Here is a 14,787-nt window from a genome sequence, read left to right as displayed (position 1 = left end):
CTTGAAAATCACGAAGGGGAGACAACTAAATCAGGACCGGAGATTGGGAAAAAGCAAGGTTGCAAGAGATTTAAGAGATCTAAAAAGTGAGAAGTTTCCTTGGCCAAGAGCAGTCTTCGAAAGTAGGAGTGCAGACAAGGGGATTTTGGGGAGAGTCTAGACATTGTGCCATAGTAGCATTAGAAGAACGAGCTAAGAGGAAAAGGTTTGGCCAATGTTATTTGAGAGGTTGATACCCGATCCAATGCTCTGGCTACAAAAGGACTTTATCACCGCAGTTTACTTTGAACCTAGTACAGGACAAGAAGAGCTGGTGGCATGCGAGGAGGCACTTGTAGTTGCCTAAGGAAGAGTGGTAGACATTGCTGCTTCTATTACTATGTTTAGTACTTTGAGCCGGGATATTTTCTCATGATTCACCCTTTCATTTTTTGGATCTGGTTATTAGCTTGTCACATTAATGAGGTCACCTATCCTTTTGGGTGGATTTCTGAAAAGCTAGAGGAGAAATTATTACAAAATCTGCTATTATGATGTGAAACCTTTCATCGTTTCGGCATTTGAAATGGTTTCTTGTTCTTTTGATCTCCTTGGAGAAATTATATGCATGAGATTGTGTTTAGGATAAATTCTCATAGAAGTCTGGGCTGGAAGCATATCAGTGGTTACATGGGTCACAATGCATGTCCATAGGAAGATGGACTTTTAAATATTATGAATATCATGAATTGTGCTGTCTAACAAGTGGTGTGCACCGTAACCCTGTACTTGGATTTTGCACAAGGTCCTTTTTATTATTCATTAATCGTATAAAATTACAGAACTTCTGCAACTGCTAATGCAAGTATTTATCCAAAAAACAAAAAAGGAAACTACGCTCACATAGTAAAGACACTAGAAAGTACAAGAAAAACTGCACAAAGAAACCTTCACTTAAAGAGGCTGCACAAAACTTCTACAGACACATTGTAGAAAACTTACAGACATTAGGTTAGGGGTGTTTTGAGTTCACAAGGTTGGTATTGAGTGGGTTGGCCTTGATTCCTTGTCATACTAGGCTAGCAGCTCTTTTGTTTGGCTCTTAAAATGTGTCTAAGCAGCACAGCTTTTGCACTAGATCTCACAACTATAGATTGTTTCTTGCCTTTTCATGTTATGAGTTTACATCTTAGAATTGTGCGATTGCTTGAAACCAACCTCCTGTTAGCAAGTGAATTGAGCTAGTTGGCAAAACTGATATATGGAGATGTCTATGGCATGAGAATAAATTTCTGTCAGAATAAATTTCTGTTTTGATTGCTGATGTGAGAATAAGATTACCTTCTGAGAATTTTTACTGTAAGATCGAGTAAAATACCTCTAATCGTGGCATGCTAGGTGTATATAAACCAACTCACCTTTCAAACGTATGCTAGATCTAGTCAAGTTGATAAGCTTACCTTTAATTTCTCTAGCTATTCATTCACATAGACATCATTCACCTTTCTAGGTGATTGGACTTTATTGCTATTACCTTGCAGCAAGTCCATACTGTACATTCCTTTAAAAAATGAAATCCTCCATGAGCTATGATGCATGGATACTTTGCTTTATCCTTGTTAGATATCTTTAAAACAAATTTAAAATACAAAAATATTGATGTTTTAGCTGTGTCCACAGCTGTATTTTTGCATCATAGCTCCTGCGAATTTACTGTTTCAATAACTAAAAAAGTACTAGTTCCATGGTGACAAATGACTTTGGTCAGATTCCTTTTAAGCTTAGTGTCATCCAGGTAGTCAAAGAGAATAGTTGTCTTCTCTTTTTTGATGGATGAGAGTAGTTGTCTTCTCTTTTTTGATGGATGAGAGTAGTTGTCTTCTCTTTCCTTTTTTTGACAAGCATGGAGTAATCCACACGAATCTTCTAAAAACCATTGCCAACAATGACATGAATGAATTTCTTGATATTAGGCAGGCTTTAACAGAATATTCAATTTATAAATTGCACCCTCAACTGCACAGCTTACCTGACTACCTAGGAAGTGATGTATACAAGTCTTCTTGTAGGTCACTAGACTTGTACTTGGAGTGAGCTCAAATTCTTGTTGGCAACAATCCATAGAATGTATTTGCACCATAGGCACAAAGATCCCTGTGTAATTGACTTGATGTGTTTGTTTGAATTATAGTTGTTGAAAATGCTTGTGATTCCCATTCATTTTAGGAATCGGAATCGCGGAATCGCATGTGCCAGATGACTCTTAAAATAGGAATCGCCATCTGTATAATGAAAACTATCGGAGGTGTGGTTCTTAATAATCGGAATCGCAATCCAATAAAATAGGAACCGTGATTCTTATTTGTAGGAATCGGTATCCCATCATGTTGGAATCGAGTCTCATGCCTTTCAAGAATCTCACTTGACCCACATAATTCAATGACTTATGGAATCGCGATCTGACAAAATAGAAATCGTGATTCCTACAGTACTGGAATCATTGTCCCCATCGATTGGAATTTGAGATTCCCACAATTCAGGAATCTTGCACTCATCCCCTCCGATATAGGATAGAAATATTTTGGTGAGAAAAGATTTAAAGTTTTACATAGATGATTGGGGATAGACATACCATACCTTGACCCAAATTATTTATGTAAAACCAAGCAGATACCATAGATGATACCATAGCTTGGTATTAGCTTGAAAGACCAAGCTAGCGTACAATGAGAGAACGAATGATAAGTTTTTACTTAGTACCGCAGATGATCAAGATAAGCATTTTATGAATCACCCGCCAAACATGCCCCATATAATCCTTTACTTGGTACAGTAAATGATAAATAATAAGCATTTGGTTATTGCAAGCATCCTATATAAACATCTTACCTTGAGGTGGAGCTACCAACCAAACTTCTTAGCTTGAGGTAGGATTACCACCCACTTCGTGATTTATAGATTGATAAATCTGACTTGGCAAAGATTATTGTACATGGATTCATCTCGAAAGCTTATTAAGGTTTTTTTGGCTCTCACAACGTCACAGTCTTGAAATGCAAATCATGGGTATTTAACTTTGTACAAAATTGTGACATGATACAAAAGGGTTCCTAGAACTCCTCCGGTAACATAGCATCGGTTCTTGGAGCTCTTCCTTCAACATACAATTTGTGAATGTATTTCATTCAATATTTGCGTTTGAATCTCGATTCTGTGTCATTAGAACTTGATTCGATGTTGATCAAAACATTGGTTGATGTATCTAAGAATTGCTCCTTTTGATGATATGGCGCTCGCTTCCAAACAACATGGATTCGCAATTCTTAAAGAATTGGAATCAACATCTCACACGTTGAATCACATTGTTGTGCAACGACGAATTGCAAATTTTATGATATGGAATCTAGATTCCAACCTTCCAAATCGACATTTATATAATAATTGGGAACCCGTTTCATGAAATTGGCAAATGTGATTCCTATCTTCCAGATTCATGGTTCATCCTAGGAACCCTGGAATCGCGATTCCTAACCGGAATCCTGACCTTGGTACATGATTCAAGTAACTATATAGTTTGAACCTCTTTGTAACATGATAACTCATTTTAACTTTCTCACAAGTTTGGGTCAACACCTTTTCATCAATATAATATAATATCATTTTTTTTTTTTAAATATGTGTTATGTAGGCTGACTCTACCTATTATTGATAGAGTCGGATATTTGCTTGCACATCTTCTACACGTCTAATGCACATGTATTGTGTAGCACTAGCTTTCACGTGTATGCACATAAGCATTACACTTGTTTGTCACTGTTACATTAACATTTCAGCTCATGGTTGTGTTATCTTTACATTCTAGCTTATGGCTGGTGTTGCATATTGACATGTGTTGACATGTGAGGATGGGGCATATATAAATAGACAAAAAATGCTCAAGGTAGGGTCTGAACTCTGGTAATCTTGGATTACCATTGTAAGCTCTAAAATCGCCCCAATCATTTCATATCATTATCCAAGCCTTATCCTAACTATTTGGAGTCCGCTACAAGAATCTTGTTCTTCTATTCTGCTCTATCAAGGGTCGTACCTCAGTCTGACCATAAGTCACCATAAGTCACCATATTTCTTGTCATTACTTCCATCTATGTTCTTTTGGGCCTTCCCATGACCTTCTAAAGCCTTTTACTTGGACCAAATTTCCTCTCCTAACCGGTGCTCTTTCTAGGTTGACGTTGGATATGTCCAGACCATAGTTACTGGAATCTCTTTACCGACCCTGCGATTTCGGTTCAAAAACCCGATTCGGCGATTCTGTTAAGGAATCTTCATCGAAACTGTTTCTCGGAACCAGAGAATCTTGATTCCTTAATTTAGGAATCTCGTTTTAATACATCTTTAGAATTTTGAACCCATTATTTGTGGAAAGTCGTTCCTAAATACATCGAATCGTGACTTTAGCATAGATTCAATCTTGAGTCCACGCCGAATGATACATGATTCCACATGTAGTGATTCTCGTTTTGTTAAGGTTTTGAATTTAGAATCTACAATGTGTAGTATATCGGTTCATAGGAGCAGGGAAGTGCGACCCAATCAATACATAATCTTGCTTCCATATCTTTTAGAAATACATAATCCTATTTTGTCTACATAATTCTATTTTATGTGTATAATAATGAAGTCAAAATCACAATTTCGAAATATATGTTTTGTATATAATTTTCCTAATAGATTATTTGACCCTAAGTTCAATAGTCAACACAATCACTTTAAAATTTTCTCTACGAGTCTAAGAAGAGACATCTGATATAGGTTTTAAAGTTGCTAAGGCTCAAGATATGTATGGAACTTCCTACTCCATATAATTGAAATCTTGATTCCTGGTAGGGGTCAAATGCATTCATTCTATACTTAATGTAATTCTTGATTTCAAACTGTCATGGATATCGGATCCATATACGTCAAATTCTCAATTCTAAGGATATTAGAATCATGATTTTAAACCGTAACTTATCTCTGTTTCACATATGTCAAAAACTCGATTCCACATATCAATGAATCTTGACTCCTCGAGTGTCAATTCCATGGGTGGGATTCTCGAGTCCAAGGAGGCCGGAATGTCGATTCCAGATGTGGATGAATCTCGAATCTATTTTGGTTGAGACTCGATTCCAGGAATTTAGGAATCGTGTTCCCCACGATCCCATTGTACGAATGTCGATTCCTAAAATAGGAGTCTTCTAGGCGGTTGCGATTTCGTGATTCCGTTTCTTGAAACGATTTGGGTTCCTAGGCGTTTCCAACAACTATGGGCCAGACCACCTAAATACACTTCCCCTCATCTTAGCGCCTATTGGAGCCACCCCCAAGTTCCCTTGGATGTATTCATCTTAGACCATTTCATATGTGATATGAATATAATGTAGGAACTTATATGCTATATACTAGTAGGAAATAAGAAAAATGATTTCATAGATGTGTCTAACTATATTGATCTTTTAAGCCAATGTTCTAGGCACCTACGACACTTTTTAGACACTGCCACTAGGGTAGATGTCCACTGTAACACTGTCAATGTGTAAACTTACAGATGCACACATGCAAATGAATATTTGTCTAACATCATAGGTATGTATAGAAGTGGCATAATTTCATGTAGGGAAACTATTCTAATGTGCAACCATCACATGCATGTGTAAAGATAATTTTATGTTACCAATATATTTTATGTTACCAATAGGCTTAATCCACATGGCTTAGTGACTATTATGATGAAACTACTCTTAATAATTTTCTACAATTTCATAATAGAATTTCATTAGTTAGACTTCTTATTTTAAGAGAATATAAGGATAAACTTGGCATTTTGTGAAATCTTGGGATTGAATTAAGCAAACCAAGAGGATTCAATTGATATACAGTTCTGCTTTTCTGGAATCTTTCATCCAAGGATGCAAATCTGTTCTTGTTCGTCAGAAAGTCTTTAGCAATCTTTCCCAAAGCATACATTGCTGATGCCTAACTGTAATACCACGTATGCATCATTCCTTTGGTAGGCGCCTTGTCGGTTGTGTATTCACATTCTAATTGGCTTTAGTCATGTTAATTCATTAAGTGCTCAAAGCTCACCTCAATCTTTCCAGCATATTTTGATCTCCTCAATTGGGAAGTCCAGGCAGCGATTACAAATTGCCAACAATGTGTTGGAGAAAAATGTGTGGAAATTCTTTAAATTTAGCCATTTTATTGGAATTTTCATTTTAGGATGGTGGTTCATGCATTGTGGTTGTATTATGTTTTTCTTATATTGTTTTCCTGCTAGTAATAATGAAAAGTTGGTTCTGACCAGTTGCTTGGCATGATACTTGCACAATACTGTTTCTCCAGCTATACCCACCCCACGATTGGCTTGCAGCATCATCCTTATTTCCAGAATTCAATCCAGATACTATCCAAATGGTATTACTGGAGTTGACCCCAAGTAATGTCAGGTAACATTTGTAAAATTGATTTTTCCCTTTCCTGCTGAGAGCTTGTTGTCATTGATATAGTAAACCATGAAAACCTGTTATTTCTTGTTGCTGCAATTTGTCAAGCAAACAGCTATAACGTACTATTTTAGTTTTGATTACTAGCTACCTTCAATGTTTTCCATATTTCCCTGGATAGTGAGTTTTAATTGGGGCTTACCTTGACTGACAACTAAAAAGTTTTCTTGAATTATGCATCCAATCTTCGTAATATTCTGACACATGTAATTTGTTCCAAGGAAAGGCACCTATGAAACATGTAATGATGCAAAAGCATGGCTATGAAGTATGTTCTTACTCCACTTGAAGTTTATATAAAAGCATGTAGGAATTAAAGGACTTGTCATAATTCTCATACTTTGCATAGAAAGTATGCTGTCTGAGTAAAACACCATCAAATATTAAGTGTTCTGAGTATTGTTGAATTTCTGGTTTTTGTCATGGACTTCATTCCAGGCATTCTACATCTGCCTTTGTGTTTTTGGGGCTTCGGGAGATGTAAGAAGTGTTGTGAATGCCAAAGTTATATTTATTTTCTCTTGTATTTAAGTTATTAGGGACTTATCTGCATTCTTTCCTTTCATAAAGACAGTCGTTTCCTTTCATAAAGGGCAATATTGTACTTTAACATTTTATTAATAATATATAAAAATTTAAGTGGGCTTGGGGGTAAATTCGACACCATTGTTACCCTTCTCTCATTTTCTCCTCTCCTCTACGTGATTCTTATATTTCCCTCCCCCACTCTTCTATCTTCTAAACTCTCTCAGCTTCTAGACCTCATCCTCTCTCACCCTTCTTTATCAGTTGTCTACTTGTTTGCTGTATTTTTAACTAGAAGCCATATACAGCAGTTCCAGTTCTAGCATGAAAGCTGAACATCGTTTGATGGCCCTTTGCGTGTTGTGAGATGGTATGACTGACCATGATGAGTTCTTGTGACATGGTTTTCCTCTTCCCCTTAATGCTTTTGCTCACTTGTAATTTTTTACGTTGTCTGATTTTCTGCAATTTATTCTTCCATGATTACAATAAAGAGAATGTGGTTGACTGCCATTACATTTGACATTGCTATAGCCAAGGGCTCTTTGCACATACATTCCTTAGAATCAACTGATTGACATTTCTAGTATGGCTAAGACCAGATTCTGCCATTACATATGCACATGAGTAATAATATTGTCGTGACCATGGGTTTTATGCATAAGGTTTTGTATGCCATTTGAATTGTGTATGGTCATTCTAGTCAATATTCACTATCCATCTAACTTATAAGTGGGTTATGTAAGTGATCCTATTGTGCCTAATGAAACATTTGCTTATGGTCTGAGAGCTCCTCACATCTTTCTCAGCAACTGTCTTCCTCCATATTTGGTTGGCAGTCAGTCATCTGTGCCTTTCTTATTTTAGATAATTTGATGGATCATGGACTTTTACCTGTAATTTAATCTCATGTTGTATTTAACAGAATCCTTTGGGAATCAAAGAAATTTGACGGATGTACCAACATGATTGAGCCATGGTATGGAACTACATACTCGGTTGAAAACATTTTGGATATCACAATTCAGGTTGGTAGTTGGTTTTATGTATAATGGTTTGTTGTATGGTATATGCCTTTCTTTTGGTATTCTGAGGAGTGTGCATTGTCTAAGTCAGCATATTCTTCGTAATGCATCCTTCACAAAACATTGTAATCTTTGCAGCAATGGAAAGATGGAGCTCCCAATGACCTGCTAAGTTTACCGGCACCAAATGTTTTTATACCCACTGATTTGTCCCTGAAAATTGTACAAGAAAAGGTATACTGAAGTGAGGCTGTACATAACCATATATTTAATGTCATTGTTGTAAATTTTTCTTTATCCAGAAGTTGGCAAAGTTGATTAATTTGTCTTGCAAGCAGGCTAAATTTCCCGTGCTTCTAAGAAAATCCTTCTTTTCGAGGCTTTGGTTCAAGGCAGATACTCTGTTCTTTACTCCTAAGGCTTATGTTAAGATTGATTTCAACTGTCCTGAGTCTGGACATTCTCCAGAAGCAGAAGTTCTAACAGATATTTTCACAAGACTACTCATGGACTACTTAAATGAATATGGTAAGTTATTAATAGCTTCCCTGTCTTAGAACTTTATGAAGAGAAATCTTGATGGTGGTAGCTGCATCTTGTTCTAGTTCTTTTTTTCTTTGAAATGTTAACGCACTAAGATTTCAAAGGAGAGATGCTGTAATTTGTTATAAATATTTGTCCTCTTAGAAGTTACTTTTTAAATTTTATTAGGTCACTACATACTGGGTGACGCCTCTCATTCTCGTAGTGAATATTCTTCAATTTTGGTTTCCAATATCAGTAATTGAATATATCTAAATAAACTCAAATACTAGCACATGCTAATTTGCCTCTAGAAATGACACTCATCCATCCACCTTTAGGATTATTTGCCAATGCTTGTCTTGGATGGTAGAAGTGTCTTCATGGTCATCAACAAGCCCCCAGGATTTGATGAGGGAAAGAATACTGGTGTTTTTATGTGCACAGGTTCTTGAAGCTTATAACATTTTCATTAGTGACAAAAAATCAGTTGTCCACTTTTGCCAGGACCCTCTATGGGCTTGGGAGTGTACTAATATTTTGGTGAAGCCGGATCAGTTTTTTTTATTTGTGTTGATACCACATTTATTTCTAGTTGCATGCGGAAGAAGCTTTTGCAGCAACATTCTAATTTGTCATAGATGTCTTCGTGATTGAAACTAAACCATATAACCAGAAGCATTGTTTCTGATTTACAGTAAGATCACAATTACCTCTAGTTGCATATTGGAACTAGGCTGTGTGGACCATATGCATTGTTTTGATTAATACTAAGATCACATGTGTCTCATGTTTCTTGGGTTGATTCTCTAGCCTAAACTGAATTCTGTACTATGATGCATGATTACCTCAAAATGGGTGGAACATCAATGTTGGCAAAATCTTGGAAACCCAATATTGTAGCCATGTCCACTGTCGTGTTCATGCATCACAGATTCTCTATTCAACTTTAAGATGCGTTTGCATGAGACATATGAGCTATTGCTTCGCAAATTGGTGAAAAGCAGGTCGATATAATTGCAAGGCATGCTGCTGGTCAATAGATATTGAGAGCTTATACTGTTAGTAGGTGGTGCGTTCAGAATGCTAGCAAATGCAAGGCTGCACCTTCTCGCCTTGGGCATCAGTATCAATTGCTCATTTTCTGCTCAGTTTTGTTGCAAGGAGCAACTTCGGAACTTCTTATTGTTTCCATGCTAATTAAGTGACGCTAGTTCTCTCTCTCTCTCTCTCTCTCTCTCTCTCTCTCTCTCTCTATATATATATATATATATATATATATATATATATATATATATATATGGGAAAAGATCGTGTCAGCCCATGAGCTGATGGAATAGTATAAGCCCAATGGCCAAATTGAATATGGGCCGATCTGACAATTATGACTGTATCTCCTATTTGAATTTTAATATTTTTTATACAAAACCAAATCATATGAAATTTGGGGTATCCTCTCTTCTCATCAAGGCGTACCTATTAAAAATATTAAAAAAATAATTCACGCAAAATAAATTGATCAAACTACTATTGATGTTTTAAGGGCATTTTGGTCAATTTTATTTTGGTTAATTTTATTTTTTAAGATTAGATGCTCCAAATTTCAAGTGATTTTGATTTATAAAAAATAAAATAAATTTATATATAAAATTCAATTGTCACCATTGGATCGGCTTAGATTCAATCCGGGCCATTGGGCATTTACTGTAGCTGTCAGCTAGCAAGCTGACCACATACTACTAGCACCAGTTCGAAGGTGCAATTTGGTTCAAGTGGAAGACTCCAAAAGGACACAGGGAAGGCCCAAAAGGATATGGATAGAAGTAGTGAGAAAAGATATGATGATTTTTGGTCTTACTGAGGGTATGGACCGTGATAGAGAAGAATGAAGGAACGACATTCATGTAGCCGACCCCAAACAATTAGGATAAGGCTGAGATGATGATGATGATGATCAGAAAAAGGAAATGTGAAAAGTGAAATCAAATTTATGATGTTCTATATGAACAGAAGATTCAAAGTAAGGGGAGTTTGACTTCAACCTGCCAAAGAAAGCTATTGAGCATGTATTATCATGCTTTCTTGTTAGTCATACTAAACATTTTCTTCCATAGTACCTCGATCATATAGGAAGCCTATAACAGTTCATCTTTGAATGTGTGCTTAAAGTCTTAGAAATATGTGAACTTCTCACAAAAGGATGTTCTGTATATCTACCTGAAAGTGTCAAGCTCTTATTCTTGCCTTAGTTGGTCCCATGTTCCCAGTTCAACATTGAAACATCACTTCAGTGTTTTTATCAGCTACAAGTGGCCAGATGCTAGTCATCAACCAACTTCTATGTCCATTCACTTTTTAAATATTTATCTATTTTATGGTTTTTCCTTGTTCTGATATAATTAAGGTACTATTGTGATGAAATTTTTGAAATTATATATCCATTTTAGTTATCATGCATATTTTCATTCTTTTGATGTAATTTCTGCTAGCTTGGAATCATTGAGATGATTTTGTTGTGTCAATTTACAGCCTATGATGCTCAAGTTGCTGGCCTTTATTACAGTGTATACCACACTAGTACTGGATTTCAGGTATCACATATTATTTACAGATTTTCTTTGGATCCTTTCTTGATGATAGAAATATTATCTTGGTGAAAGATATTTCCTGTGGTCTCCATTCACAGGATCCATAAATCTTTATTTTAAAATGATATAATTTAGAACTTAGTCCTACTAACCGTTTTAAATTTGTAGGACCTGTGTAGTATTCGAACTTCCCATATGGCACTTGGTTTATAGTCCTTATACTGTAGCCTTTTCTAACACCCTATTATATTCTAATATATGACCATCTGAATTATGATCATGCGATCAATAGTTCTCCATTTGGTTTGCATGGTTGATCATTACTTGTTCTTGCTTGTTAGGTGCATTAGAAAATTATGTGTTTTATAATGCTTAAGGATATATCACTTGTAAGAAACCGACCATTGGCTCTTTCTTTATGATGCAAATTAGGAAGGGAGGAGAAAAAGAACACGAAGAACTAAACTGATAGTCTACCTTGTTAATTAGATCCAAAATTCGTCACTGTATTTTCAGGCAATATATGTCTGAGTCTAGATGCTTCTAAAGAACCATCACCAAGTCTCGATACATTGCAAAACAAAAAGTCACCTAAAACCCCTCAAAGCATCTTCTTAAAATAGAGAATACACAGGAAATATCCATAACTGAACCAAAACCCCAAAAAGGATCAACATTTTTGTCCTAAACTACCCCTAATAATCTTCTGACAGTTTTATTCCTAAAAGTTCCAGCACAAAGACAATAAAAGAAAAAAAAAGAAAAAAGGAAAAAAAAAGACTTCAGTCTTGTAATATAAAAGACATCATTTGTAAGGAACTCGACTTTGGTGAGTGTGATTAACATACTGCCACAACAAATTCTCCTCAATCTTTCTTAACTCAGCTTTGAAAAAACACAACATCCAGTAAGAGGTTTCCCTTCCCACTGAATTAGATATTCTCAATAAGTACCACCCTTTATAGAGATAGTCCTATTATTAAGAATCTGGTTTAGTTTCTCTATTGTCTTTTTTGTCAATTGATCGTGCCCATTCTTTTAGGAATCATCATGTGCCTCTTGTATCCAAGTCGGAAACATTGAGGACTGGAGATATATCAATGTCCTTTGGTAGCTCAGTATGGTAGGCATTATAGGCACCAGTAGTAAACCTCTTTGTACAAAAATCAACTATCACTAGATCTTCTTTGTTGATGTTTTGGAATTGTTGATGCTTATCGTCTGCACTTTTGCACCTCTTGATGATTTCTTGAAGTTTATCTCAAACTTGATCATTAATCTCTTTTATATCTCTAGTCAATACCTTGGGATCATTACTAATTTTCTTCAAATTTGGTAAGGAAACCAAATCTAATGAGTGAGGGGTACCTTGCCGTGAATGATCTTGAATGGTGACTTTACCATAATAGTGATTTATGGAATTCCTATAAAACATTCAGCTTGTGGCAAAATTATATCCCATTGGCTAGGTTTCTCCCCAAGATGACTAGGAGGTCCAAACCTTCAATTTACTAGTTAAGTTTGCCCACCAGTTTTGGGATGATAACAACTGCTCTTTTATAATTTTATCCCCATTTTGTCCCACAATGTCCACCACAATTTACTAAGGAACTTGCTGTCCTGATCTGAAGTTATTTTCTTTTGGACACCATGTAGCTTGCAACCTCCTTGAAGTAAAATTTGCAACATGGGCAGCATCTGCGGTCTTCTTACATGCAAAAAAGTGTGCTATTTGTCGAAAATATATCGATAACAATCATAATGGAATGCATTTCTCAAAAAAAAAAAATTAATAATGGAATGCGTACTAGTGTTTTTGGAAGCACCAATGAAAAGTCAATTGAAACATCAACATGTGGTGCCGATGAGAAATGAAGTGGAGAGTAGCTTGGTTTTATGGGTCTGCCCTTATAAATTTGGCAAATTCTACACCAACCTACATACTTAATGATGTCTCACTATTGTCTAGAACGAAAACTAGTTTTCCCACCAAGGCATGGTCTTATCACACCCAAATTAACCTCCATGGTCTCTTGCATGCAACTCATGAATGATAGTCTCTCTTAAACAGCTGAGAATACACAGATGTGTCCCCTTGAATAAAATCCATTTTGCAACAAATATTATTCATATTTCACATGACCATCTTTCAAATTATGCGTATCAACAGACACAAAAGATGGATCCTCATGGTATAATTCTTTGAGATCTAGATTCAATCTAGGTCATTGGGGGTCTACTATTGCATCAGCCTTTGAGCATATACTAGTTACTCCTATATATATATATATATATATATATATATATATATATATATATTGAAATTTTTTATATAAGGTGCCAACCTTATACTGTACGAGTAAGGTTCACTTAAAAAGCCCACTAGAGAAGGTTGTTCCTATGCTGGAAAAGCCTCAAATCAATCATCTCGAACTTGAGATTCATAGACATGAAAAAAGGGCATTTCTAGTGCTAAAAATAGTTCATCTTCTAACAAATTATTTGGACCGTCCATTTTCAAGATTTTCAAGTGTTTATAGATCTGCTTGATCGTCATCATTTCTGGAACTCTAAATTTCATAATTGGAGGCAACAATAGATTTTCATATCATCCCAAGGCTTTGCAGCACCGAAACTGCATTTTTGGCATAGTTTTGAGGTGCACCTAACTTCAATAGTATGGGGTTGACACCTTATACAAACCTCATCATATATATATATATAGGAATATTTTTGTACAATCATTCTTGTCCCTTAAATTTCAAAATGGGTAGTTGTAAGAGTGTTATTGAAGAGACACAAAGTTCCAAAAAAAAATTTCGAACTGCGTGACTCACCCAAAGCCATCGAATTTGACATCTAATGAGTGGGAATGATTCTGATCTCCATGTACAGAAGATAAATGGTCTCTTTGTAGATAATCCCATATATATATATATATATATATATATATATATATATATATTGTCATCCCACTGGCTGACTGCTACAGTGTCAGCCAATGGCCTAGATTGAATATGGGCTGATCTGACGATCACAACCTTATTTCGTATTTGAATTTTCATTTTTTCTACATATCTAAATTACTTGAAAATTTAGACATACATTCTACTCATCAAGGCGCACTTTATAAAAATATAAAAAAAATAATTCGTAAAATATAAATTGACTAAAATACCCCTTGAAAATACCAATTTATATATATATAGGAAAAGTCTTTCCAACGCCTATAGGCGAAAATGAATAGTGATTTCGCCTACCCTCATCACCGTCCAAATTTCATCGTGCAGTCATGATTATCCGGTAATGTTTTATTTTTCATTTTTTTTTTCTACAAATCAAAATGACCTAAAATTTAGAGGGTATGTACATTTTACTGAGGCGCATCTAATAAAAATATAAAAAAAATTATCTGCAAAACATAAATTGACCAAAATACCCCAAAAACTTTTCGGGCGTATTTTGGTCAATTTTTTCATGTAAAATAATTTTTTTTATAATTTTTGAAGATTCCCCTGTTTTTGATGAATACACACTCTAAATTTCAGGTCATTCCAATTTGTAAAAAAAAAAATGAAAAATGAAATACTACCGGAC

The 14,787-nt window shown here is 35.5% G+C and overlaps 1 protein-coding gene across 18 annotated transcripts in view; it reads left to right on the top strand.

The window, feature by feature from the left end:
• LOC18428919 (insulin-degrading enzyme-like 1, peroxisomal) overlaps positions 1-14,787 on the top strand; it is a 53,569-nt gene that overhangs the window by 31,258 nt on the left and 7,524 nt on the right. For 11 of the 18 annotated variants that reach the window (XR_016052945.1, XR_002280077.2, XR_016052944.1 and 8 more), the window contains 5 exons: positions 6,370-6,473; positions 7,981-8,083; positions 8,219-8,314; positions 8,419-8,608; positions 11,132-11,193. Coding sequence is in view for 8 of the 18 variants with exons in the window: in XM_088863214.1 (XP_088719340.1) it covers positions 6,370-6,473; positions 7,981-8,083; positions 8,219-8,314; positions 8,419-8,608; positions 11,132-11,193 (555 nt within the window). In the remaining 10 variants the exon portion in view is untranslated. Of the gene's footprint in view, positions 1-6,331; positions 6,474-7,980; positions 8,084-8,218; positions 8,315-8,418; positions 8,609-11,131; positions 11,194-14,787 lie in introns of all 18 variants that reach the window. The other 7 variants (XR_016052951.1, XR_016052950.1, XR_016052948.1 and 4 more) reach the window with 2 other exon arrangements.

The sequence above is a fragment of the Amborella trichopoda genome, chromosome 3, assembly GCF_054954075.1.
Source record: "Amborella trichopoda isolate Santa Cruz 75 chromosome 3, AtrichopodaSantaCruz75HAP2 v2.0, whole genome shotgun sequence".
In the NCBI taxonomy this organism is placed as follows: domain Eukaryota; kingdom Viridiplantae; phylum Streptophyta; class Magnoliopsida; order Amborellales; family Amborellaceae; genus Amborella; species Amborella trichopoda.
The sequence above is the reverse complement of the archived record's forward strand: the minus strand, read 5'-3'. Positions and strand labels throughout refer to the sequence as shown.